At 42.1% G+C, this 11,152-nt stretch overlaps 1 protein-coding gene across 1 annotated transcript in view; it reads right to left on the bottom strand.

The window, feature by feature from the left end:
* Positions 1-10,452, bottom strand: part of LOC124606235 (acetylcholinesterase-like) — a 102,007-nt gene extending 91,555 nt beyond the window's left edge. The window contains exons 1-2 of the mRNA XM_047138210.1: positions 10,350-10,452; positions 2,599-2,733 (exon numbers count right to left, since the gene is read on the bottom strand). Of these exons, the coding sequence (XP_046994166.1) occupies positions 2,599-2,733; positions 10,350-10,415 (201 nt within the window). The 5' untranslated portion in view covers positions 10,416-10,452. The remainder of the gene's footprint in view (positions 1-2,598; positions 2,734-10,349) is intronic.
* Positions 10,453-11,152: the final 700 nt, after the last annotated feature.

Here is an 11,152-nt window from a genome sequence, read left to right on the forward strand (position 1 = left end):
ATACAATAAAAAAAGGCAAATACACTCCATGCACATGAAACTCTCAGGACAAATTTGGCATTTCAGTGACACCTGCTTGCTGCTTTGGAGAGTTTCTGATACCAGTTGGTACAACGTCGTCTCACTGCAGTTTCAAACTGTTGATAATACCCATTCGCTGATGTCTCCTGAACGTAGTCAATCTTGAGTAATTTATTTGCAATACCCTCACGGAAAGCAATTATACCCATTTCTTGTTTTGTAATTTGAACATACAAAGTGTGAGCATTTACAAGAGTAGTATTGAATAGTAACTCAAAGGCCACTTGGCGGTGCAGCTTCACTGACCTCCTCAAGCATGAGTCATCGGTTTTCCTTTGATCTCAAAGATCAATGAAGAGTAGGGCTGCATTATAATCTTCAATTGCTTTTCTATCAGTTCACCTCTCCTTTTTTCATTACCATAAGCTCAGGCCTGTGTCTGGTAGACACAAATGCCGTCCTTCTGGTCACGCCACTTTCCGACAACCACCTCTGTGTTGCTGTCCGCAACCACCTTTTCCCCCTTCTTCAATGCTTTTCTGATAACAGTGTTTGGATATTACCCCTTCTGTTTTCACGGAGTGTTCCCACCAGATGAGGTATTTTATTCTTTTTCTAGAAGAACGTGCGCCAAGTTCATAAAAGTGTGGATGTTATCTACGAGTAGAGTCCTCCCAGAATTGAAAAGTGATTCCATTAACTCCAAGACAGCTGTTGTTGTTGTTGCTACGTGTACAGCATTAACTTCTTTTCCAAAATTCATTTTAACATTCGAAGTATATACATCTGCAGCACACACTTTGTGTGGTTTCAGTTCGCATTTCAAACCGTTTCTAGGAACGTACTGACGAAAGCGTAAATTTCCACGAAATTGAACGATTGTTTCATTTATAGAAACTGCTTCACCTCGAGTAAAAACTTCCTGGAATTATTCATTCAGACGATTCACAAGCTTCCTAATTTTGAACACTTTGTCATGTTCATCTGTGTTTTCACTGTCTCAAAAATGTATAGCAGAGTAACAAATCAAACATATTTCGCGACATAGTGAAAGACACCAGATTTTTGTAAAGCGGATTCCGGCTTCAGTAACCCTCCGTTCTTGTCTTGTGACCAATCCCCACCCACTAAAAAGATCCCATAAATTTCCTCAAATCATCAACGCTGATATTACTCTATAACATCAGTCTTGATGACGGTGGTAATGTCTCTGCAATTATTCCACTAACAATCTTTTGTTAAGCCTAACGGTTTGTTTCCTTCACTATGAAACTGTATATTTCTTCATCAAGAAAAAAATTGTAAATGTCAGTGGTGCGAATACTTGCAGGTGGATTATCCACCAGTGCATTGCCTAATCCATAGTTACCAGAAGAAACAATATTTTTTAGATTTCCCTGCACATCAGACCACTTTATTCGTGAAGTAGGGAGCCCATCAGTACACGATATCTCTTTGGGTGTCAGCTCACTTTCACAGTCATGGTCAGTGGATGATGAAACGCCGTTCGCCCCATTTATGGACGTATCATCCGTAACTTTCATGTGAACGTTTTGTTTCTTTAATGGATTTACTTCATCTTCACTACTACTCTCGCTCGAGGAACGAGCACGATAGTCTTAGTCGGAATTAATGCCACTTGTAAAGAGTGATTAATCGGATAAGTTCGATTTCTCCAACCATTTTCGGATTCTTTGTGCTTGTGAATCCATTTCTCACCAAACAACCACAGAGTCTCATTGAACACAAGGACTAGTCAACGCCGCGTACGTAAAGAAAATGCCAGTACTAGCAAGAAACATGTAAGCATGCTAAGCCGTAAACAGGTAACAACTGCCCGTCATACAGTGCTACACTACAAAACCAACGTCACAGAACTTTTGCAACTGGTGGGTAGAAAGTGGGGCCCATTTGTTTTCAACGCAACTGTGATCATATATGCACCATAGGCAAGAACTCAAGATTCCTCACTTGATCGATTATGAAGCACTCGGCGAAAACTGAAAAATCGGTGAGCATCACATATGCGTATAACGCACAAGGCGGTGAAAGTGTTAAGTGATTCCCACAGCATTTACCGCTTTATCCTGTTAGCGCCTTTCCATAATCGATATAAGCCAAGTAAGCTGGCATTCTAAATCCCTTCTTTTTTCGGTTACTTGTGCCAAAGTGAAAAGACATTCAGAACGTGATCTACCTCTTCTAAAATGATGTTCCACCTCTAACATATGTGCTTCTACTATTGGTACTAATATCTTGTTTACAATTTGTTTTAGCATAGCGTGCTGTAGTTTAGTAGACTTATTCCTAGGCAGTTTGGCCATTCTGGTTCATCGTCATTTTTGCAAATACGGCAAATCAAAGATTTATTCCCTACGTGTTGCACACGTCCGCTCAGCCAGCACACATTCATAAAATGTTACATTTATTTGACTATCAACCAGTTTACTGTAACTTGCTCACTGGATACATTCACAGCTCTCCGTGAACCGATCTGAGAGAAAGTAATCTCACTGTAAGCGAGCTTTTAATAATAATAATAATAATGATACAAGTGCTGTCCGTCTGTCCACTCACCTCGAAGCGCAGGTCTCCGACCGGCGGCTCGGCGTACGGAATGCCCAGGAAGGCGGAGTACGTCGTGTTGTAGGCGCTCGTGGCTGTGCTGCCTCTCAGTACGCCCTCCCGTACGGCCACCAGCACCTCGTCACACTGTCGGAGCGTTGTTACGTTTGAATTAACCGAACATCACAGAAATCGGAAATACAAAACCTCAAATATGAAGATGCTTCAAATATCAACAAGTGTTTCATTAGTGGTCTGTTCTCCGCAGCTTTTAGACAAGTACCTGTTTGTAAACAAAACGCTTTATCGTAATATTCCGGTACGAGAACGGCCGTTAGTTGGTTGGCCACCACGTTTGCTCTAATGGCTTATTATTATTACTTTCACTTTGTTTATTCAACTGTGAAGCTTTCTTTAGCAGCATTTTCCAAATTCCTTTTCTCCTTTCCAAATTCCGTTTCCCCATTATTTAAGTATTGTTGTTAAACATTTAGTGTTAAATTTTTATATGTATTGCTTGTAACAATCGGCTATTTTACGTGGCATTATATACCGAAAACAGCCGACATATAGAGTGTAAATTAGTATTTCTTTGACTGTATGTATCCAGCAAGTTTATATATTGTTCATTTATTTGTTTATTTACTGGTATTTTCGTGGCAGTTTATGTGTCGAATATCTTTTGCTGCAGTAAATACCGTAACAAGATTGCATTACGATACAACAGTTTAACTTAAGTAGAGATAATGCCGAAATACAATACTCTTAGTGAAATGCGCAATACTATGATGTATATGCTACAGATCAGTGGAATTTAGCCTACGTAATTTTGTTATTTACGAAAATGCAAAGTGATTTGTTAGTCTCCCATAAGTCCAACCCCTCGTCCAAGTCGTGGGAGATGGGCGACGGCACAAAGTAGGGGACTGCCTATAGGGGCGATGTACAGCGGGGACTTCGTGTGCCCCAGGACCGCTACGGTAGCTGGGAAGGCCTTATGGGAACCCTGAAACGTGACGGCTAACGGGGCTCTGGTGAAGCTGCGATAGGCCTAGCAAGCCAGTAGTGGATAAATCAACTGCTTTCAAAAAGGGAACATGCCTCGGATCACGGAACGGATTTAAAGGAAACCGACCAAGCAATGGAAAAGGATTACGAGATGGTTTACGACTGGGCACCTTAAACGTAAGGACTCTAACTGGGAAGTTAGAAGAAATTGTAGGAATGATGGAAAGGAGGAAATTGGACATCTTGGGACTTGCTGAGACTAGGTGGAGAGGAGTTGGTGAAAAACCACTAAGTAAAGGATGTAAACTGTACTGGATAGGGAATGAGAGGGGAAGAAATGGAGTGGCAATAGTGGTCAGAGAGGGTCTGCAGGAGGAGGTGGAAGGTATCAATGATCGAATGATAAAAGCTAGAGTACGAGTGAAAGGAAAAAGCATTGAAATCATCCAAGCATATGCCCCACAGGTGGGGTGTACAAAAAAGGAGGAGGAGGAATCTGAAGATGACATGCAAAAGCAGCTAAATGGAGGTAATCAGATTATAATAGGGGACCTCAATGCACATCTTGGCACAGACAGGAAAGGATTCGAGGAGATAATGGGACCAGAGGGCTGGGGGAACCGAAATAGAGAAGGAAAATTGTTGCTGGAATTCTGCAAGAGGAATGGGCTGGCAATCGCAAATTCCTGGTACAAGAAGAGAAGTAGCCACAAAATAACTTGGTACAGTGTAGACTGGTCCCAAACGTCAGTAGTAGACTATGTACTAGTGGATAGGCAGATGATGAGCAGCCTCACAGATGTTAAGGTCATTCCATCTGAGGCCTTAGACAGTGACCATCGGCTGTTGGTAGCCACCCTGAGAGAGAAAAAAGATAGGAGGGCAACAGACATACAGGAGAAAAGGTTGTAGACATGGATGCTGAAAGAGGATGAACGGAGGACCCAGTACCAGACACTGATCAGGAAGAAGCTGCCAAAGGAAGATCAGAGAACAGTGGAAGAAGAATGGGGAGATTTTAAGAGGGCTCTAGTTGAGGCAGCTGAGACTGTGTGCGGAAGAACTAGCACAAAGAGGAGAAGTAAGGAAACCCCATGGTGGAACAACATATGTAAAGAGGCAGTACTTCGAAAGAACAAAGCCTTCAGAGAATGGTTCCAGACCCGAACAGAGGAAGCTAGGGTAAAATATAAGGGAAGCAAGAAAGCGGAACAGACCACAGTAAGGGCGGGGAAGAAGAAGTGGATGGAAAAATGGACAAGAATGTTAGAACAGGACAGTGAAGGGAACAAAAAAGTACTTTACACCATGGTAAGAAATAAGAGGAACGACAGAAGCGAGTGCCTGAGGATCATGGATAATAATGGAAGAGTTGTGGAGGAAATGCATGAGCTCAAAAAGATTTGGAAGGAGTACTTTGAAGATCTGTTGAATGCTGTCAAGCGGGTAACTAACAGCGATGGAGAGCCTAAGGCAGCAGACGATTATAATAGTGGGGAAATTGATGATCTAACTTGGAATGAAGTGGAAGAAGCCATAAAGAGGATGAAAGGGGGCAAGGCACCAGGTTGGGACGAAGTAACAGTGGATATGATACGAGCAGCAGGAGAAGTAGGAACCCAGTGGCTATACAGAGTGCTGAGGGTGGTGTGGAAGGAGAACAGAATTCCTGAGGATTGGAAGAGAGGAATTATAGTCCCGATCTTCAAGAAAGGGGATAAAAGGAGATGTGAGAACTACAGAGGAATCACCCTGCTATGCCACTGTGGAAAAATCTATGAAAACATCCTGGAGAAGAGAATAAGAAGCAGTATTGAAAGTAGACTGCAAGAGGAGCAGTATGGTTTCAGACCGGGACGATCAACAACGGACCTCATATTTGCGGTAAGGCAACTGCAGGAAAGGCACTATGAGTACGGGAAGGACTTAATCATGGCCTTTTTAGATATTGAGAAGGCGTATGACAGTATCTATAGGGACAAGCTCTGGGATGTGCTGAACGCAAAAGGGATGGATGAAGAGATAACACGAAAAGTCAGAAAAATGTATGAGGGAAGTGAGAGTTGTGTGAAAGTGGGGAGGGAACGTACTGCATGGTTCAATCTGGAAAATGGGCTGCAGCAGGGAAGTGCACTTTCGCCTTTATTGTTTATTATTGTTATGGATGAAATCCTACAGCAAGTATCAGATGAAATTGGAGATCATAAAATGAAAGCAGTGCTTTTTGCCGATGACCTGATGTTATGGGGAAATTGCGAGAGCAGTTAGATGTATGGGAGGCAACGGCAGCACAATATGGAATGCATTTCTCTGCAAAGAAAACTGAAATAATTGTCACAACAAGGAAGAAGAATAGACCAAATGTGGATATAACTTGTGGAAGGGAAAAACTACAAGTGGTAGAGAACTTCAAGTACCTGGGAAGCATGATTGAAAGTAAGGGGGGAAACGCAATGGAAATAAATGAAAGGTGTAGAAAAGCAGGGCAGTTCTTCAAATGCATTAGGGGGCTTATTTGGAGCAAGGAGGTGCCACAGAAATCCAAGGGAATTATATACCGAACCTACTTTGTCCCCATATTGGCATACGGAAGTGAGACATGGGTAATACACAAAAGCGACAAAAGTAGAATACAAGCTAGTGAAATGAAGTTCCAGAGGAGCAGGTTGAGTGTAACAAGACGAGACAGATTGCGAAATGTGTATGTGAGGGAAAGACTAAAGGAGGAACCAGTACAGGACAGGATAGAAAAATTAAGACTGCTGTGGTATGGACACATGAAGAGAATGGATGAGGGAAGAATTCCAAAGAGGATGTTTGATCTGCAACTGGAGGGGAAGAGGCCCAGGGGAAGACCAAGAGATAGATGGGTGAAGGGAGTGAAGGAATGTGTGACGAGAAGAGGAGAGAACTGGACAAAGGTGGAAGAGGGGGAATGGTGGAAAGACAGAACACGATGGAGAGGCTTGTGTTCCCGACAGACCCAGCCAGTGGCTGGAAACTGTCCAAGATGATGATGATGATGAAAGTGATTTGTTACCGGTATATTAGATCCAAATGCGAGTATTACGGAAATGCTTCTCGGACTCTAATGGAAATCCCTTGAGGAAAGGCGACGTTCTCTTGGCGAAACACAGGTAATGTTTAGAGGATCACATACATAGTGTTTTGTAGTTCAAGTAAAAACGTTTATCCTTTTTTTAAATTATTTTTACTCAGTATATCACATTGGGAGGCACTGACGTAAGATTTGGTACATCATGATAGAGATTATACATGGTGATTCACAAAGGTTCACCCAACTTTGCAAGACTGTATCTTCTACATGAATGAGGACAGAAACTTAGAGGAATTTTAACTTGTGCATAGGACTTTAAAGTTTTAATTTTTTGGAGAACCATCTGATTTTACATGGATATAGAGGGTGTCTCTCCTAAGGGCCACCAGGCACATTTTCTCTGATGTTTCGACAGATGTTTGTAATTTTGTATTTGCAACGTGTTGCTGCAGTCAGCCCAAACAACTTAGTATAGCGCAATATTCGTTTTACCGATATGTGTGAAGAGGGACAATAAAACATGAGAAGTAACAAGTAGTTACAGCTGTGCCCTCGCTCTGACTGATACCGCCGTGCGAAAGTGCGCTACTCAGTCGCCGTTGGAATACTGATTATTCTTCATGTTATACTGTTCCTGTTAATAGATATCGGTAAAACGAATATCACATCAGAGTAACGTGATAGCGCCCTATCAAATGAACATATAACATTTCGATTTGTAAATCATTTTGTTTGCAAAGGGGAAACAAACCGAAGCATTCTGTCACCGTTGGGCGTCTTATGAAAAATGTGTTGAGTAGAGTTTGTTCGGCCTGACAGCAGCTAAACTTTGCAGAAACGAAATTGCAAATATCTGCCAAAACGCCTGAGAAAATGCGCCTGACCACCAGTGGAAGAGCCACCCGCGGTATTTTCCTTGTATGAATGCGCCCCCTCTGTTCTTTTGGACATCCCGAAAGAACAGTGCCATGTATTCGTATGATTCGTCTCAATGAGCCATGAATCCACCGCCTTCAGAGCGGGCGCATAGTTACGCCCGACCTTCTGTGGGAATCTGAAAGTAGCGCGCATGGAGGAAGTTGACGGACTGCGGATAGGGGGTGCTGGTTGGGAATTTGGGTCGGTCGGAAGGCGCACCGAGATAGTCCGCACAGTTACAACAAGAATCGTGTATGGGTGGCGCAGTAGTCAACGCAAATGTCTAGTAGGCAAGAGACCCCGGGATCGAGTCCCGGTCTGGTACACATTTTTCACTTTCCGCCGCTCATTCCGTATAAACCCCCGATGCAACTGACTTCAATAGTCCCTTTCGTTTCCTTTCCCTTATCCCCTCTCCACCTTCAGTTTACATATGTATTTTACTTGCGTACGCATGCACTACTGAGGTACTTTTTACAATTACGTTTAATACCAAAGGTATCATTCCATTTTGACATACGAGCCCTCCATGGGCCACACAAGAAAACATCCAGACGATAGTCCAACCCGTCCCATACTCTCCCGAGAGTGCCTGGAGGTACTACATACACTGCTGTTTTGGGTCACAGTTCAGCCAAAGTAATAGGAAGCGGAACCACGTAGACGGAAGCTCACACAAACCAACCTAAAAAGAAACCACGTACCATGCATGAGGTGTAATGTGAGATCCGTACACCGCTTATAGTCCACCCATCGTTCAGGCAACTCATTGTTAAGAAATGTTCTTAGATGCAGCTGCCAGTATGGTGGTGCTGCATCCTCAATGACATGTTCTCATATCAAATGAAGATGCCAGGTTTCCATCGATTAGCAAAAAAGAATGGGCCATAATTTTTTTCTTCGGAAACGGACTTAAAAGGCCGCAGCTATGTGACTCGAGGTCAACTTTGGTATCTGATAGCTGTGTTATACGTATTTTTAAAATGTAAAGGTTCACGTTCACACTTAAATGGTAAGTAGCCACATCACTGAACACTAAACTTGAAATAACGTTTCTGTTTTCTGCCTCCACACCTATAGTGGCACTAAACTCTATACGTTGTTATCACATCCAAGCAGGGTTTACTACAGTTCTCTATCGCCATACTCATAATGACACTAAGTTGTACACATTGTTACACCGTCCATGAAGGGTTTATTGCAGTGACATCTATATTGATTTAAAAGCAGACAACACAAAAAAAATGCTTCCGACAGCCACACGAGTAATGGCTAACTCTCGCCTAACAAGACGAGTTTACGTATGAGCACTACATGAAAAACTCTCTTCAAACGTACAAATAACTTCCCGGGAACGGTAAAAACAGATTTGAGACATTGTGAATAACATTGAAAAGAGTCTTCACTCAATAAAAATTTAAATTATCGCAAAAATTATAACCTTAAAAAATTGAGGAATGATGAAGTGTTTCCAAAAGCCCCATAACATCATGAAGGTGCCTCATTCGCAAATGCTGGTTTCATGTCAGTATAAACACTTCTTCAGGTTTATAAGGGTTACATTTTCATGATCTTTCCTTTGTTACTTACACCTGTAGAACGATTATTACGTCACAGTGGATTTTCCCTTACATAAACAACCACATTCCTGTAACTGCTCGTACCATCGTTAAGTGCTGTGACCTGTAGTGGCGTACTCGCGCCGAAACGGAGGCCGCACAGTTGTAGCTTAATCGGTCCGCTGAGACGGAAAACCCAAAACGTCTTTTATTAATTTCTTAGCTCCATTTCGACACTACACAAGTTGGGCAACGAATGAGCTAGCGTGCGAGCTGTACAGGAGTACCTCTGCCAACTGCCACATAAACCAGCAACTTACAACCGGTGCCAAGGCAAATAACTTGTTTCAATGCGTAAGTAAACATTTTTCTTAAATGTTCATTCGTTTTATCTTGTGAAATATGATGAATCTTTTTTAACCCGCTCCGTCTTAAATTTTGAGACTTTCCCTTCCTTTAGGGGGAATATATTACATTCTTGCTCACACACAAACCGTAACGATGATAGAGAAACGTTAGAGAAGGAACAAATAGGAGTGCAGGTAGACTGTAACCCGGCGTTCAGACGCTAGGATTATCCCTAGTCCCTAATGCTGCATCGTAAGGCATTTTGTACAGAGTTAACGATTTAAAAGTTATTGGAAGAAACAGATTACATCATTTTTCTATGTAAATGCTAGAGTGTAGGGTAAAACACTGACAAGCCAAAACATCATGAGATTTTGACGCAAGAAATCGATGTTCCATTACGAGAGGTAGATGTTGGACTCCAGATTTCTTAAAACATCCCTATCAGTCTGGACAAAACAGTACATCTTTTTAGAATGAAACGATGTGAAAGCCGACTTTAGAGCCTCCAGCGACGAAAATGATTGAGGCAAGGGGTATATACACAGTCTGATGCCCAGTACATTCAATGGGCTAACCTGACTGATAAATGTTAAACACGTTCGGATACGCATCAGAGGCCTATTGATGCACATCGGGAGATCGGGAACGAGGGAGTATAGTAAGGACGGAACAGTAGTTAGACTATCCACAGAGGACTATACAAAATATTATAAACACTTATTTTACATTCAGAAATGCTACATATCTCAGTCTGCTTCTAAAAAGTCAGGTTGTTGTTCATAAGGTAGATTCTTCTTGAATTGCTTTGCTTCACTGCAGCGTAGACATTGTCAAGGGTGAGATATCACTGAAGATGGGGCAGTATTTACCTTGACCGTGACCGCCAACCAGAACAGCAGAAAGGCGCACGTGAGAGAGATTCGGATTGCCTGCATGGTTGCCGTACTCTGACACTCACGTCTGCCTTACAACTGCAGCTCGAGGTATTAGCCACGTCTCCAGGAAGCACATCACTGTACCAAGGTTAGCTGGTTAGCCGGTGGAGGGAGAAAGGGAAGGTATACAGCGTCCTTTGTACCCGGCTCCTTTATCTAAATTATCAGATTCTAATCAGTCTACTTAATAAAACGTGTTCTCTGTTGAGTGGGTCCGATACAGCAACAGACTGACTGAAGTGAGTGCTTCCAGAGATATCAAAATGGCAACTGGACTACGTACTTCTCCGTATGCTAGATGTCTGCATAGTTAGCACTGGGCAGCGAAAATTATACAGGATAATACAGAGTGGTCGTATATGGAATGTTTCCAAAAACATAATGGAGATTTTTGCGAAATAAAGAAGATGAATTTTCGAAATTACTGACTGTTACGTGAACCGTAGACAGATAGGACGAAGAAATGTAGTCTCTTGAGGAGAATGGAAATCACGTACAACAAAAAAAATGAAAATACTAGATATTCATTAAGCAACGAATTGTAACTCGTTCCACATAGCCCAACTATTCATCGTCGAAGTAATTTGCTTGAAGGCTATAAAAGGTAATCTCGAGAATATTCTGAGGTTTTTTTTTATTTTCTTTTGTTATTTTTTTGTTATGCTCACTTACTGCGTCGCGCTTCAGTTTAATTCCATTCGAGAATACATTATTAATCACACCTACGCATGAAGTAT

This window comes from Schistocerca americana, chromosome 3 (genome assembly GCF_021461395.2).
Source record: "Schistocerca americana isolate TAMUIC-IGC-003095 chromosome 3, iqSchAmer2.1, whole genome shotgun sequence".
NCBI lineage: Eukaryota > Metazoa > Arthropoda > Insecta > Orthoptera > Acrididae > Schistocerca > Schistocerca americana.